The sequence below is a fragment of the Pangasianodon hypophthalmus genome, chromosome 1, assembly GCF_027358585.1.
Source record: "Pangasianodon hypophthalmus isolate fPanHyp1 chromosome 1, fPanHyp1.pri, whole genome shotgun sequence".
Taxonomy (NCBI): Eukaryota; Metazoa; Chordata; class Actinopteri; order Siluriformes; family Pangasiidae; genus Pangasianodon; species Pangasianodon hypophthalmus.
This window is the reverse complement of record NC_069710.1, coordinates 6546267-6563204: the sequence shown is the minus strand read 5'-3', so window position 1 is coordinate 6563204 and position 16938 is coordinate 6546267. Positions and strand designations below refer to the sequence as shown.

The following is a 16938-nucleotide window of genomic DNA, read 5'->3' as shown; positions in this document are numbered from 1 at the left end:
TTTACAATATGGCTATGATCAGATGAGATCAAGAGACAGCTATCCATAAGTAAGCTTACCATTTCAACAACCTCAACTTCAGCATCCAGTCGAAGGTGGTACAAGAACATCTGAAGGTCTTTCTTCATCTGGATACTGTTATCATCCATCTGAGCGACGGTGAAGATACGCATCTTACACTTCCTCCACACCTGACAGAGACACGGACCGAGAAAAGGAGAAGAAGAAGGAGGAAGGAGAAGATAACAGACAGAGATTAATTCAAACGAATGAAAAAATTCCATCATTGGTTAGCTAAGCTATCTTTATTAGTGCTGGTGACATTTGTTTGGTGTACCTTGTGCTGGCGGAGCAGGAAGGGCAGCAGCATAAGCATTCCTCCATCGTGAACCACCCACCAAACATCAATGGTGCCTTCTCGTAGCCGCTCTTGCTGAGGGAAGTTGTCCACATTCTTAGCTACCAGCAAAGCCTGATGGGCCGCTGTGGTCTCTCGCACAGTCTCTGAAGAAGACAGCAAGTGTTTTCAGGATTGTTATTTATATTACATATGCTGAAAATGTAGAGTATGGTGTCTTTTATATATGTGTATATATATATATATATATATATATATATATATATATATATATATATATATATATATACACACACACACACACACAATACTGTGCAAAAGTCTTAGACACCCTATTTTTTTTTAGTACAAACTTTGTTATAGATTTTTATTTTATGACTTCTACATTATTGATTCAGTACAAATGTTACTTTTCAAGCACAAAATTAAATGTTACAGAAAAATGTTTGTATGTCAGTAAAGAAATCAGCATATTACATAAGAGACACTTTTCAGACAAAAAAACATAATGAAGGCTGCTGGGTTTTGCTGCAAAAATAAGAAGCAAGTGTGACAGTCAAAGTCTCCAGAAGAACTGTGGCTGCTTCTGCAAGATGCTCAGTAACACTTACAGCTCATTTCCTTATAAAACTGCACAAATAGTACCTAAGACTTTTTTTTTAAAAGCGAAGGATCGTCAAACCAAATATTGACGTTGTTTGATTTATTACTGTTTACTGCTCTTTATAGTATTTTTTTAAAGTAGAAACATTTACTTTCATTATTTTTGAAGACATCTTTGCTCTACAGCATTTCTTTGCATATGCCTAAGACTTTTGCACAGTACTATATATATATATATATATATATATATATATATATATATATATATATATATATATATATATATGCACACCCACACACATATATATAAATATATATATATATATATATATATATATAAATATATAAATATATATATATATATATATATATATATATATATTTGTTTTACAGAATAAACTATGTATAATCTTGACCAAAAAATAGATTTTGAGACTAACCAATGAAGTTCTTCCATGACAGAGGGTCATTGGACTGTTTCCAGGAGCTCGGCCATGCCATCAGCACTGTGTTGTGCTTCATGCCCCCGAGTCCGGCTGACTGAATTAGGTGTGAGATGCCATCACGCAGGTTGGACGTCACCACCACGTGACAGAAGCCTTTGGTCTTTTCTGCAGCCATGGCTACTTTAATGTTCTACAATGTACAAAAAAAAAAAAAAATCCAATTTAGATAAACTTAAATTATCTTATCAGAATGTTTGTACTTCATCTCACTTGTCTTTATTGCTTCACCTTAAGTACTGTTTGTTTTGTGATAAGAACAGCAGAATAAACTGATATTATAATTAAGGAATAAAACACTTGGAGGCATACTGTTATTGTAAAATAATCAATGACGTGGTGGTGCAATGCGGCTCCTGTGCAAAAAGGGAAGTTACTGTTAGCACCCTGAAGCTGCTTATCTGCCAATTGCTCTTATACTACAGTAATTTCCCAACGCTAACAACAGTTTATGTACTAAAGAAAAGGTCAGTGTCAACAATTACACACTTTTTAAAATCTATTTATGTTGAGTATCTGCAATACAAGTCCCTATCTACGTGGTTAATATAAAAAATAGCATTCAAACCAGCACATTAATATAAATCTGTGATTTGAATTATAGCCGGCACTACTATCAGAGCTGTGCTGTTGCTGAGAATTAATCAACACGTTCTGACCAATCAGAATTCAAAATATAACAGAATTCACTGTGTATAAGACACTCTATAGCTTTAGATAAGACAGTATTAAAGAAACATGGAAATTCATGATATTAAAGAAATATGGTGTTTAAAACATTAATAATAAAAAAAACCCTGCAGTTTATTTGTTAGATACGTAGACCTCAACACATCTAACCATTTGAATACATCTACAGTTCTTCTTAATGCCACTAGATGTCAGTGTCTCCTCATGATTTATACTCCATGACACGTCAACCTTCTAAAAATTGAATTCTGGGACCTGCAGAGGACATTTTTTCCGGTGCTATAATACACTGTACCCCAGAGTAAATTCATTTTAACTTATTAGATAATGAAAGTAGTATGGTAGTTAAATCTTATAGTCATGCTGCTTAATACATGCAGCCATTATTGAGTAGAGGTGTGGTCTTACTTGTTCGGCTTTCTTGGCTTCTGTATCCTTGGTGAGGTATGTACCTTCCAGCACAGAGCCCACAATGGTGAGCCCTTTACCTGCCTTCAGCTGTGTGGTGAGGGAGAGGAGACGAGGGTGCTTCACTTTTAACTCCGAGTCCAGTTTCAGCAGCACCAGCAACTGAGGTCTTAAACATGACAGCAGGGGAGAAAGGGATGATGTACAGAAAACGTCAGTTCTCAGTTATTTCTCTGAGGTTTTGTTTTGCTTGTATTCTTATATGGTGCTTTGAAGAGGCATAGACTTAAGATCTGCTGCTGTGATCATAAGGGCTTTACTCTGCTCATCCTAGGAATCTTATTCGCAATACACTCATACTGAACATCCTTTCAGTGCACTTTATAGTATACAGTTTCAGAAGAATAATGATTTATAATCCTGCTCTATGGTGAAAGTTAGGAGTGTTTTCAGGTAAGGAACACCTTAAAGAGTCTGCAGTAGACCTCTGCCGCCTCTCTTGTGGCTCTATTAGGAGCAGAATCAAGAATTATCATTAATAACTCTTGAAAATGTGACTGAACTTGTTGTCACTGAGGTGGTTCCCCTGAATGGTCCATGTTTGTACCTTTAGTTATAAGGAACATAATTGTAGTGGACCTTGATTTAGGTATTTTATTGGAACCTAAGAATCACTGAGCAGGGTCGAGATGGATCTTGGCTCGAAAGCCTATCCCAGGAATACTGGGTGCAAGGTGGGAGAATTCACCCTGAATGGGACGGCAGTCCATTCCAGGGCACCCAGGGCACCACTCATACACACAATCACACACACATTCACACACTAGGGGCAATTTAGCATATCCAATCTGCCTACCTGCATGTTTTTTTAACAGACTATTCCAGAGAACTGTGAGGAAACCCATGCAAACATGCAGAGAACATGCAAAACTCTGCACAAGCAGTAACCTGAGCTCAGGATTGAACCCAAGAGCCTGGAGCTAAGAGGCAGCGGAGCTATGCGCTACGTCACCGCACTGTCTTGTTTTTTATACAAAGTTCCTTTATTTCCGACAGTGAAAATAAACCTGCTTTTTCTTGTTTTTAACAACATGAATTTCACAGGCTGGCATACTCATGAAACTCCACACTGCTGCTCCTCAATCTTGTACTGTAATAGCAGTTAAATATTTACACTGGCTCATGTTAAATAAAAATAATTAAATATTTAGTTAATATAAAGTTAAATAAATATTTATACTGTTGTCAGTGTAGTTACTATATACAGTAAAAATGTAACATTTCTAATAGTTTGGACATGTAGAAGCATATAGGTTAAATAATCTTGAGTTGCAATAGTAAGAGTAATAGCGTTTTATTAAGAACTGATACACAGGTCAGCAAATTTAATCTGCCTGCAGTGACACACTGGCATTAAGCTTAAGAGGCTTAAGCAACAATGAGAGTGTAGAAGGGCACTGGTTTCGTTTCAACACATGACGTTCTGCCCGCTCGGACAGATGGCACTATGAGTTCTTGTTTTCTTGGCGTCAGATTACGGCAACCCTTGGATAGTTGGACCGAGAAGGAGAAAGAGATTTGGCCTCAGCGTTTTCAACCACAGTCTGCTAAGGGTTGGATGATTCACTGTAAGGGCAGGTAATTTATTCAGTGTGGGATTAGCAAGGTCCTGAGGCAAATCAAATAGTAATTGTTTTCGGATTATACTAGTGAGAAATGAGGACACTATAATCTGAGTAGCGGAGTAAAGAGAAATCAGATTAAAATATTATGCCTCCATATGAATTTTAGAAATATGATATATAGACACTAGAATTCTCACCTCCAGTTTTTAGTGTGCGGTGGTGCTTCCTCCAGACGAATGAGAGCGTAACGAGCTGCATTGAGCGACAGTCCACGGATGCCATCGCCCCACTCCTTCTCAGCTCTGTATACACACGAATGCACACATATTGGAGCCGGAGATTAGTTGTTTACTTCTGTGTAACACTTCTTGAGCACTTCCATGTCACATAAAACCACTCAGAAAAGCCAATCAGCTTATACGCCTACACATGCAGTGCTGTTGATCTGGACATGCCGGTCACACCTGTGCTTTTAGCACCATTCCGCTGAGCTTACCCTCTGTATTCGATGTATTTGTAGATACAACCAGCGATGACCATGGCCACCAAGGCATAGTACCAAGAGGAAATAAACATCAGGGCAAGACACAGGCTCATTCCTAGGAAAGATAGTGTCCTGTTGGATAAGAAGGAGACGTAAGAGCTTGTCTTCAACTCAAACAAAGAACTGTTGTTATCTTGTTGGGGTTACTTTAAAATAATCCTGACTAGTCACCTACCAGGACCTGTTTTTATAATATTTTAGAATAGTCTATGTCAGTGTTTCTCAACTTTTGAACTTAATGAACTATTAAATATCAGCCTCATTATTTACATATTTATATATTTATATGTGTACAATAAAACTAAAGAGCTTTTTATTCCATAAATTTCCTCTCACAGAACACTTTTATTAAAACTGGCATTAGATTTAAGTTATGAACCTTGGGTCTACACCATATATTAAGGGTTGACATGCAGGTTGATGCCAAATCTATACATGATCTATGAAAAAAATAGACAGCTATTCAATATTAAGATTTAAATTCTATTCAGAAACACAGCTGTTTAAGAGGTAAAAGTGAGCAGTTGACACACTGACAAGGTTTGTTGTTTTTAGATACCTTCGGTTGACACTATGTAAGTCTTACAAATGGCCTTTTAAAAGAAAAAAAGCAGAATTGAGAAGCTCAACTTTCCATGTAGGGGCAGAGCTAATTTCTGGGTCAGTAAATTTTAAATAGAAGAGAACAGAAATAAATATTGAAATAGAATAAAGGAGAATAGAAACTAACCAGAATAAGTGCTTATCAATATTCTAAACCACAGTTTTTCAAGGTATCTTTGAAATAATATGAGTAGTACAGGTCTTGAAACGCTTTTAAACATTACATATGGCACCTTTAACAACACAAACCCTTGATGAATTTGTCTGCACATACTCCTTATAATCTCAGAGTGTTGTTTGTATTTGCATGAGGGAATGGCACTAGGGCCTAGTGTGATCAGAACATGAGTTGTTAATGGGATTTACCCAGCAGGCTTGGAGGAAAGGGGAGTGGCCATAGACAAAGCACTTGCCAACGCTGAAGCAATGGCAGTAGGCAGGCTGTGTGCCTTTAGCCCTAAAGAACCTCCACTTCCTCTGCACTAGAACTGCCCTGATACGTCGTCAAGGACCAATGTGCGTATCCTTAAAGAGTGTGTCCTCGGAGAGATTTGAGACTCTGTAATTGGAGTAGCTTATAGGAGCTGAGCAGGTTTCCATGCCTGGCTGCCATGATGATCAAAACAACTGTCAGAGGTCACTGACCCCTGGGAGGGTAATTAGCTCTTGTTCACTTGGTTTACTTGGATAATCTAAGAATAGTACCTACACTGATAATGGACCAACACAATCCAACACGAGTGAGGCGAGTTTGACCTAGGCTCTGTGCTCACCAGTGATAGTACTTGAAGCGAGGCCTCCAGTTGGGGGTGCGCAGGAGGGTCTGAAGAGCACAGGCCAGGTTCACAAACAGGTAACACATCAAGAAGAACCTAGAAGACAAACGCACATAAAGATGCAGCACATCTGTCATAATTCATAAAAACAGCTTTCATAAACAGCCAAGAAAGGAAGGTAAAAATAGGTGAGCAGGAAGGAAGCGGGGAATAATGAGCGAGAGGTTGTTAGGGGGTTTGAGGGTCTATTAAAGTTATTATCATCATTAAAGCTGGTGAGAGAATGCAGTCAGATGTGGGGATAAGTGAATTCAGGTTGAATTAGATGAGAAGAGAAAAGGGAGATGAAGAAGCACAGGTGTCCTAGTGCTAGAAAAGAGCAGGAAATGCAGTACAATAATGAGGGCTCAATGAAAAAAGCGTAGGGAAAGACAAGAGGGAAAAAAACATCGTGAAAATGAGTGAGAAAGTAGCAAATGATAGAGTAAAGAAAAGGAAAAAATATGACTAATAGCAAGTACTATTATGGCACTATAAATGAACAAATGGGATAAGGAGCGATAGAAAGACAGCCCCACTCACATGGACAGGATGGGAGCCACAGCATCCAGTGAGGCGATGAGAATGCCGATTTCACAGATACCAGCAGTAAGCAGCAGGGCCCATGTAGGTTCCCCATTCGCTTTTCCATACCCAAAAACCTGAAAACAGGACCAACAACGTGGAATATGTTTTCAGCTACTCATTAAATGCTACATCTCCACTTGCAAACTGTTTCACTGTGTTTCTATGACGTTTCCTTTGAATTGGTTATGATTACTTTAAGGGAAATAACTATCAAATGATCTCTATCTTGAGAAAGCAACATTCCTCAACATTTGGAGAATATCTGCTGCCCTGTTCTATATACAGATTGCTGTGGATTGCCTGGAGATGCTCTGATTGAAAAGGGAAATAATGTCCTTCCCGTACAATAGAACAAGTTAGACACACAGTTTTGATGCCAAACTTGTCCCTAACTTATCCACAAATAGTCAGCTATTCATTAAGATTAAAATTCTTAATTCTTAATCCAGAAACATAACTGATAAACAATTAAACATTAAACATAAAGAAACAGTTTTTATTTTTATAGCGTTCTTCTGCATGTGAGGCAATTTGGACTAGATTTAACTTCCATTGGCCCTTTAAATGTCCTCTGCTATACTATACTGTACACTATACGATACTATACAATTTGAAGAAACTATACAAAGGGAAAAAAAAAAAAAGCAGAGCTGAGCAGCTTCATTTTGCGTCTGGCCAGATTAGCCAGACTAGCCAGATTAATTGCTTGCCAATATTGCACACTACGGTTTTTTCTTAGACTGTTGTGTTGCTATTTTGTATTTTTATTTAAATGTTATGTAATACAATTCATTATATAATACATATATTTATATCTAAGCTTACAGTGATGCAAGGACAAAGCATAGATACATGTGAGTGTTAAGTATAATGTGCATCAGATTTAAATTTTGTAATAATGCCAATGTTATTGTTTGAATTTTTTTTTTAAAATAATAACATTATAATTTAAAATGTATAATTTAAAACAGTATAATTTAAAAAGACTTCCTGGGTTGAGGTACAGGAATGACTATGAGAATTGATGTGAGCTAAGCCTATAAATATAGCAAGCTCTATAACCCACCACACAGAAAGTTATAATTACGCAAAACTTTACATGAGCCAGAAATAAAGCAAGTGTGTGTGTCAGTGTTACCTCCAAGAAAGGCACGATGCCATCTCGAGCGATGGCCTGCAGCAGCCGAGGAGCTCCGGTGAGACTCTGCAGACCGGCCCCGCAGCAGGAGAAGAACGAACCAATCACAATCACCCATGGAGAGGGCCATGATAAAGTACCAATCACTAAGTTCTTCTTCACGGAGTCTCCGAACCTGATAAGAGACGCATATTTTTAGCTAGAATTTCAAGTCTTATATTTATTTTATATTTATTATTTTATATTTAGAGCAGTCTCCACAGATAAATTTTGACACGAGTCTTTATGAAGCACATTTATTGCTTCATACCTGACTGTAAGTCATTAAAGACTACATAAACTTTCAACTGTTAATTAATCCTTGCCAGTTCTAGTACTCACTTGTCTCGGAGGACCGCTCCTTCAATGCAGGCACCGAAGAGCACCACACAAGAGAGGTCTAAATTACATAGTTAAGAGAATGTTCAAATAAAAAAAGTAAATAAAAAAATAAGATCAAGTGAACATTATTTACTTGAAAAAATATAAAAGTTATTTGTAACTACATCATCCTGTACATCCTGTAGATTACAGTAATCAATTAAAAAGACTTAAGAAAGCCTTTAAGGCAGACTTAAGAAGAAAACTACACAGAAACTCTACAGAGACTAATATTCTAAAGCCATAGGGACCACATTAAGGATACAGATGAAGGTAGTAGTTGCTATGGCAAGAATGGTTCCTATGGGAATGGACCTCTGTGCATCCCGCAAATCTCCAGAGCGGTTGGATCCAGCCATGATCCCTGGAAAATGAAGAGAGAACAAAAAAAAACATGCTTTCAAAAATGCTTTAAAATATGTTTTTATGTTTTATGTGTAATGTTTTTATTTATCAAATTGTATTACTTTTTTTTTGGATATAGCTAATGTTCAGTTTTAATTGTGTATTCGCATAAATATATTCCCCTGGTTAACCATATACACTTTTTATATACCTTTTTTTATACACTTTCATATACCTCATTGTTTTATATATTTTAAGGAAGCGCGGAAATTTTCCGTCAGTGCTGACATGAGCACTATTGTGTTACAGCGAGCAGGCATGAGGCCTCTGAGGGAAAAAAAAAACTGGCATGAGACATTTCCAGCTGAAGTGAACAGATAAGCATGATCTTCATGCTGGCTCCCTGACTGTCTATGTGTGGTTAGATACACGCAAGCCACCAGGCAAGAACAGAGATTAAATACAAGTGGGCAGAACTGGGCTAGCAGTAACCTGCCTTCCTGAGGACTACACAGCTAAAGAACACAGTGTATTATACAAGTAGTGGAAAAAAACCTGAAAGAACAGAAGAAAAAAAAAAACAAAAGGGAGAAAAGAAAGGTAAGGGAGAGGTGAGAGTGCCCTTACCAGTGACTGAAGGAAAATAGATGCCCACCAGTAGAGTGAAGAAGGTGGCCATGTCATTGAGCACATAGGGAAAGGAGGTGCCCTGAGTGGATTCAGACGCTGCCACTGACTCGATCTTTTTCTCCACCAGCATTCCAGCAGGGCCGTAGCTCGACCACATGTTCTCTGCTCAGACAGAAACCACCATTAATGCTACAGCAAGCTCCATGAATGTTACAGTGCTTTAAAAAGAATCACTCCACAGGCATTTACAAGCATAACATACATTTAAAAAAGTGGGGTTATGTCTAAAGAAAGTGAATTGAAAGTCACATTGCTGGTGCCTTTCATATGGCAAACTACAGGTTTCCTGAATAGAAATACGTTTCTCTTTCACTCTGGTTACACCCAAAAGTGAAAAGAGAGAAACAGCAGTTTTTATTTCGACTGTGGTGCAAGAGCATCATAGATATTTTGATAGCAGTATCTGATTACAAAGCGAATTGTTTAGGCTTATGTCTGGTTCACTATGTAGGTAACCAACAACTGGATAGTATTGAACAACCTGAAAAAGAAAAAAAAAAAAAAAAAAAAAACTTGAACAACCTGAAAAAAATACAGTAAAAAAAAAACATGTCCATGTCAATTGGGTGAAATATATATTTATGGTTTCTTAAAGCAGATGTGCCAAAGTACAGTATGTTCTAGACAGAAAAAACAGAAATTCTCTAATCTGATTGATTGGAAACGTTAATTAACTTTCTACAAGCAGTTCGGGCAGTAGAGACGGCTGCAAGGCAAATAACAGGTTTATAATTAATGTGCTCATTCTAATATGTTATTCTTTCTATAGTAAAAGCTAATTCACAGGGACTTGGATGGAAAATGGGCCAAACAAAAAACGTTATTTAACAAAGAAAATATCTAACCATTGATAAGGTGAAGTTTTCTGTAAATTTATGAAGGCATATTGAGTATCAGCACTGAAAGTTTTCTAACAGGGGACTTTGATTTCTCAGTAACATGAAAACCCGGTGTAAATTACTTTCCCATAACACTACACCCTGATGTGCTTTAGTGCTTGCACAGTTACAGAGAATTTACTGAGTCCATCTTTAATAAATCCACACACCTGGCCCAAGTGTTTCTACCACTTTAGAAACCACATCCCGTGACCAAAACTTGAATTTTTGTCTGATTGCTAAAATTCAGCTGCGACGACATCCTATGGGTTTTCCCAGACCATCATACATGTACTGAGAAGTTATTTAGGTCCAAGATACAGTAGATAAGCTCAACACTTTTATAGTTAGGCTACTGTAAGCAAGTAAACACTGATATCACTGAAAAATACTTTTCCTGAGCTTTCATATGAATACAGCCTACATTACATAGCAAATGGTACTCTACTACTCTACTCTACGCTTCTCCGTGCTAAATGTAAGAGCATGTAATAAGCAAGTAACCAAGAGTTTGAGTGAGATTTACATGGGCCTGTCTACGCAATGCTTCGTATCCGAGTGATCGTCCCTCACCTGAGATGACGCCACTGGTGAGGCCAGGAATACCCTGCACTTCTGTGACGTTGTTTTTTCGGAAATACTCATCGCAGGTAGCATTGAGATAAGGAGTGTCACAGAATAGAGACCACAGCTTTGTGGTCACAGTAACGTTGTCGATGATCTCAGTCTTTAAGCACTTGTCAAAGTCTTGGTTTTGGAGTGTGCGGTTTCCCAGCAAGCAGACCCTTCAGAAAGCAATCAATCAATAACAAGGTTTTAGGCACAGATAGTTATATGATCAGTATAGTGTTACATTATTTGGATCGTAAAGTGCAATCTGGCTTACTGTGGTCCCTAAATAGAAACATTCATTCATGTAAATTATACAGGCCTAATGTTCTACCTGATATCAGCAAATTTCATACATTGTTATTTATAGTTCCACAGATGCAGCTCACCTGTGTTCTCTGCTCAAAACAATCTTATGTGGAAAAAAAAACAAAGTAATATGAGTACCAGACTGTAGACTATGTAAGAAGTCCATTTACATTATAAACTAGCTTCCTGAATAATAACAGGCTAAATGGGTCATTTCCACATCCTGGGCTCCAATTATAACTTCTAAAACTTCCCAATCAGACACCAGAAATATGGAGCATATCATATTGTGTACAAGGCATCAGGGTAATATCATTTATACCACAGCACTGTCAAATTTTCAAATCTGATTGATCGGAAAGTGTTAATTAACTTTCTATAACAGCAGTTCTGACAGTAGAGTTCATATTAAATAGAATTTTAATACGTTATTCTTTCTATAGTAACAGCTAATTCACAGGGACTTGGATGGGAAATGGACCATGCAAACTAATCTAAATGGATTAAAAAACATGTTATTTAACAAAGGAATAACATTGGAATAATATCTAACCATTAATAAGGTGAAGTTTTCTGTAAATTTATGAAGGCATATTGAGTATCAGAACTTTGTAAGTCTGAAAGTTTTCCACCACAGGAGTCTACAGAACAGGGACTTTCTGGTTGCTCAGTAACATGAAAACCCGATGTTGATTATTTTCCCATAACACTACACCCTGATGTGCTTTAGCGCTTGCATAATTACAGAGAATGGCATTTACTGAGTCCATCTTTAATAAACCCACACACCTGGCCTAAGTGTCTCTACCATTTTTAGAAACCACTGAAATGAGATCAAAAATTCCATCCACTCGCATAGCCTTTTTTTTTTTCCAAGCAATAAACCTGAAAAACTTGGTTAGACAAAAGGAAAACAACAAGACGTATTGTCAGCAGATAAAGCTTGCACTTTGTCACTCACGGAAAGACTGGAGGCTCGAAGATGGTCTTGATGACTCCAGCATAGATGGCCAGAATAGAGAGGATGACGCAGGCCAGGAAGACAAGTGCTAGCTTATTGACATACTTCACACCCACAAACACCACCAGCGCCATCAGGGCTAGGCAGCAAGTGCCGTACACTCGCATGTTGTTCAGCATGGCCTCTGCTTCAAGCTCCTTCTCCTCTGCCTTAAAGATGGCAGCACTGGGCACTATGTAGGTCTGGATTATAAACAATAGACAATTAAAATGTCAACCTGATCTAGCCAGTAATTAAGTTAAGAGTTTATTAAGCTGCACGTAGATAAAAGGTACTTTTAGCCATACACTGAGGACTTCATGCAAACCGGGAATGACTTCAGTATTTTAATAAATTCTTTTCAGGGTAAAGGACAAAATAGGAGAAACTAATGTTATGACTCTAGGGGTCGTATTTGTAACTTGGATTGAATGACTGTCTGCTCTCTCTTCTTGTAGGTGTTTGGGTGTGTTCTTTTAATTACAGGCCAATGTTTTGATTGGCTAGGAACAGGGGAAGCTGCCCATATAACAAAGACTGTGAAAGGAAGTAGGGGGCGCGTTTGCTTCTGGTGTGGGTTTCCGACGCTTTCCTTGTTCCCAGACTTTCCTTGAGCAGAAGCGGCCAGGCCAGACCTGGTCGCTCGCACTTCGGCTGTTAGATGGTGTTGTCTAGCTCGCAGCTGACTGTTGTCTTGTGACTGTAGTGTGTAGCAATAAGCACGTATTGGAGTGAGGTGTAACTACTAAACATCCTACATATTTTATATATTTGTATATTACTGTAAATAAATTAGATGGAGTAGCTTGTTCTGTGTAATATTTTTCTCCTGTTTTTTAGTTAAGAAGTGAGGGAAGTTGCTATATTTTCTTTCTTTTGGTTTGTAAATAGGGTAGGTAGCTCCCTACAACTTAAGTTAAATGGCTTTCTTTTTATTTTCTTTCGTCCTGTCTCATATTTTATCCCAGGACCCAGGAGGGTCCGGGTAATTCTGCCACTTTATGTAATAGCCTGACCGTAGACCCGGCCATAAAACTAATGCGTTCACACAGAACTCACCAGAAGAATCTCAATAGTACCAAGGATGTACATGGCTCCAGCAAATGTGGTACCCAAATAGAAACAGAGTCCTACAGCTCCTCCAAACTCTGGGCCCAGAGACCTAGAGATCATGTAATACGATCCACCGGCTATGATGAGAAAACAGAGACAGGGAAAACAGTAGTCATAAACATTTGCATATAAAGTCTGAAGTGGTCCATATAATTCCTTGTTGTTATGAGTGTGTACTAAACAAAAGTGGCCATAGTGATGACTAAGAAAATAATGCCACCTCACCTGGAACTACTCCATTTGTAGCAATGGCACTCATAGATATGGCTGTGAGCATTGTCTGTAAGAAACAATAGAGCAGAACACTTTAGAAAAGAGTGTAGACTCAATTGACAAAGGACGGCCTCAAGGATAACTGGGTCAGACTTGAGTGGAGCTGCTTCAAAAAATAGTACATTAAAGGTATAATCAGCAACTGTGGTAGAAATGAAGTGAAGCAAGCTATTTTGAAACTCGAAATCCTTACAAATACAATTCTCTCCTTTTGTGTTTCTTCCAAAGCCACACCCTAAACCACATGTAAATATTTAGAAAACCCCAAATTTTTTTTGTGTTCCAGAGTTGAACTCATGATCTCCTGGTGAGAGGGTGAATGCTTTTTTGTTGCACCACTTGGGAGTCCTAGTCTGCAAAACTTTTGTGTGTTAAAATAACCTTGGCCTATTTTTTGGGCCCAGAGTATAGGCTAGAACACCTGCAAGCTAGTGCAGGAATGAAGCTTTCTCTAAGGACAGGCAACATGACTTGCACGGAAGTAGAAATGAAAGTAGAAATGTCTTTTTGTTGTAATTGCTTATATATTATTGGTCCATATAATTTCTGACATTCACAGAGCCTGGCTGCCACAGAGACCAGAGTTAATCCTCTAAACTGCCTTTTTTATTCTCCTCTAAGATGTGAGGACAACTTCACCAAATGTTGTTAAAAGTGTTTTTAAAAGTACTTAGCTGTTGTAAAAGAGGAATTAGCACTTCGCAAACATTTAATTGCTTTTTAAGGAGAATTCTGTCACTATTACCTAACACACCTCTGTGTTCTAGTGTCCTTGAGCTAAGGTGGACAAATGATCGGTATAAATCCCTTCAGCTGCTTCAATCTCAGTCATAGTCCAAAAGCTGCCCTAAAGCCACTTACTGGTCCATTACCTCAAACAGCAGCTTAGTGATTGCAAGAGCACTGCTTGAATGAACGATTCAATGATCTCTGGCAAACACTATGAGGAGTAATAAACTGTCTGATCTATTCATCACATTCAAATAACATCTGCTGAATAAAAAATGCACATTATGCTGTTACACATGCATTATCAATCAGTAAAAATGACTAGGAATCATTTGAGCTTTGAAATTTCCCTTAGAGCCACTGTAAGCAAAATATTAATACCAGGACTATAGTATTCAGAGCAGGCAGAATCATATCAATGTAATGTGAATCAGTCAACCTCGACAGAGAATGTCATACACACTGTGACAGCAATGCAAGCTGGGCAATGTGACTAACTCTTCAACCTTTCTCTGAGAATTTATTTTAACAACTTGTCTTAAAATCAGCTGCCATATAAAATAAGATATGATGCAATCAGAGGAACCTTCATTGCATTTAATTATATGACATTTTTTTGACCTGGCAATGGCACAACACAGTGCAGAAGTAACTCAGTATATATTTTTGTAACTAAGCATTCCTCCAAAAGTGAAATCTGGACACTGACACAAAGACAGGAAGCGCATTGCCACACTTGTAAGTAAGTGTTCCCTGATCCCATTGTCTGCTCTGTGTTATAAATATACACCTGTTTCAGCGTCCCAAGCACTGAAGATTACACACCAAGCTGCCAAGAGGCATAAAATGCTAGAGCTCCGTTTGTAGAGGAAGGCAGACTAAACTTCCATTTACTTATTCTCTCACATACAGCTTCTCTTTTCTTTGTTCCTATTGTACACAATCTCAGTGAAAAGTAATGTTTCAATTCTTCCAAAAAGAATAAAACATTTATTATGTAACATGCAAAAACATCCAAATTTAACCCCTTATGGCTTGTGGCACAACTCAAAATTTTACAATCCATCAGGACAAAAAATTCAAAAGACATGTTTAGAGCAAACTTTCCGAGCAGAGTATACTTACACAACAGCAGCACATGGATACGATGATAAAGGCCTCCAGGATGCCTGCAGTTCCCACAATCCAGGTCATTCGCAGAAACAGGATGACCCCCAGGATATTCTGAAGGCAGGGCAGGTAGACGCCCATGAACGTCCCCATCTGTGGACTTTTCTTAGTGAGGTAGAAGCACAAAACACAAACTCTTTTCACACCGTTGATTAAAATAAGCAATGATAACGGAATACAAACTCGAAGAGGCATTCATTTTGAGAGGATTGCAGTAACACTGTAAGTCAAGTCATTGTAATGCAATACTGAAAGTATTGTGAAACTATTTTGGACTTCTGAATTGTGACCACAACTTATAATTTTACATATATAGTTAATAGGTGTAAGTAAGTATTTCTTTATGGTATAGAATAAATTGAGGAAAACACAAAGAAAAACAGAAATCAACACTAGTAGTTACTTGATCAGGGGTGGAACATTCAGTAGCCTGGGAACCCAGGATAGGCAGATTTCATATCCGGGCTATTACTATTTTATTCCTAGTTGCCCAGCAGACAAGTAGGTTTAATAGTGGGCTAGCTATAGTAGCTATAATAGCTTAGAGTAAACCAATGTCACGTACATTCCTACCTCCAAATAGTGTATCCTAAAGGACCTAAGGGTGTCTTTAAGTCCATGTACCATCAAAGTAGTTGTACCAATCAACTATGGCCATTCATCAAACTCACAGCTCTTATTCATTCTAACATCTACAGTATGTGAGAAGCATTTTGCAATGTCATAACCCCTTATGGTCATTTCTGTGTATTTCTCTGCAGCTTGACCAACCAACAGAAGTCGTGCCACTCTTAGCATAAAACATGACAAGGCAATGAACCTCATCACTGTCACGACATGGCAGTGAGCCCAGTGTGTGGTTTTCATGGCATGACTTGGCAACTAATTTGAAGTTTCAACAATAACAAACAAAGTAGGATGTTAAGTTGAAGAAGCCCGCAGATTAAGCTTAGAGTTGTGCCGATCCCCTAGATATGTGTGTGGGTAAAACAAACTGTAGGGCATTCAAAACATGATTTATAATTCTAGCGGTCCAAGCATTTTTGTCTGATCGATGTGAGCGTGCATAAACTATCATTCTAAATGTTATTCCTCTTTTGGCTGTTCCTGTTAGGAGTCGCCATAGCGGATCATTGGTCCACATATTTGATTTGGCACAGTTTTTAATGCCGGATGCCCTTCCTGACGCAACCCTCCCCAATTTTATCTGGGCTTGGGACCGGCACTGAGAGCGCACCGCTGCCTTCCTGATTCCATGACTGGGAATCGAACCCGGGCCGCAGCGGTGAGAGCACTGTGGCCTGACCACTAGTCCTCCAGGGACCATAAGCTATCATTCTAAATATTATTACAAATTGTAAGGGAGTGTTTGCTTTGCAACATGTTCTAAGTATCACCATAAAATCTCCATTCAGGAATGTTTTTTGTTATTGTAATTTTTCATAAGAGGAACAAGATCTACATTTACACAAGCCTGTGACTGAAGGGTGCCAAAACATCCACAAACCGAAGAGAGGAAAATAAAAG

General features: G+C 38.2%; 1 protein-coding gene across 7 annotated transcripts in view; it reads right to left on the bottom strand.

The window, feature by feature from the left end:
- Window positions 1–16938, bottom strand: part of slc12a7b (solute carrier family 12 member 7b) — a 71800-nt gene that overhangs the window by 10858 nt on the left and 44004 nt on the right. For all 7 annotated transcript variants that reach the window (XM_034308539.2, XM_034308541.2, XM_034308547.2 and 4 more), the window contains exons 4-20: window positions 15367–15516; window positions 13465–13519; window positions 13186–13316; window positions 12088–12329; window positions 10782–10993; window positions 9268–9432; window positions 8561–8659; window positions 8257–8314; window positions 7876–8050; window positions 6693–6811; window positions 6108–6206; window positions 4684–4803; window positions 4385–4489; window positions 2563–2731; window positions 1402–1597; window positions 338–504; window positions 60–191 (exon numbers count right to left, since the gene is read on the bottom strand). In XM_034308539.2, the coding sequence (XP_034164430.1) occupies window positions 60–191; window positions 338–504; window positions 1402–1597; window positions 2563–2731; window positions 4385–4489; window positions 4684–4803; window positions 6108–6206; window positions 6693–6811; window positions 7876–8050; window positions 8257–8314; window positions 8561–8659; window positions 9268–9432; window positions 10782–10993; window positions 12088–12329; window positions 13186–13316; window positions 13465–13519; window positions 15367–15516 (2394 nt within the window). The remainder of the gene's footprint in view (window positions 1–59; window positions 192–337; window positions 505–1401; window positions 1598–2562; window positions 2732–4384; window positions 4490–4683; window positions 4804–6107; window positions 6207–6692; window positions 6812–7875; window positions 8051–8256; window positions 8315–8560; window positions 8660–9267; window positions 9433–10781; window positions 10994–12087; window positions 12330–13185; window positions 13317–13464; window positions 13520–15366; window positions 15517–16938) is intronic.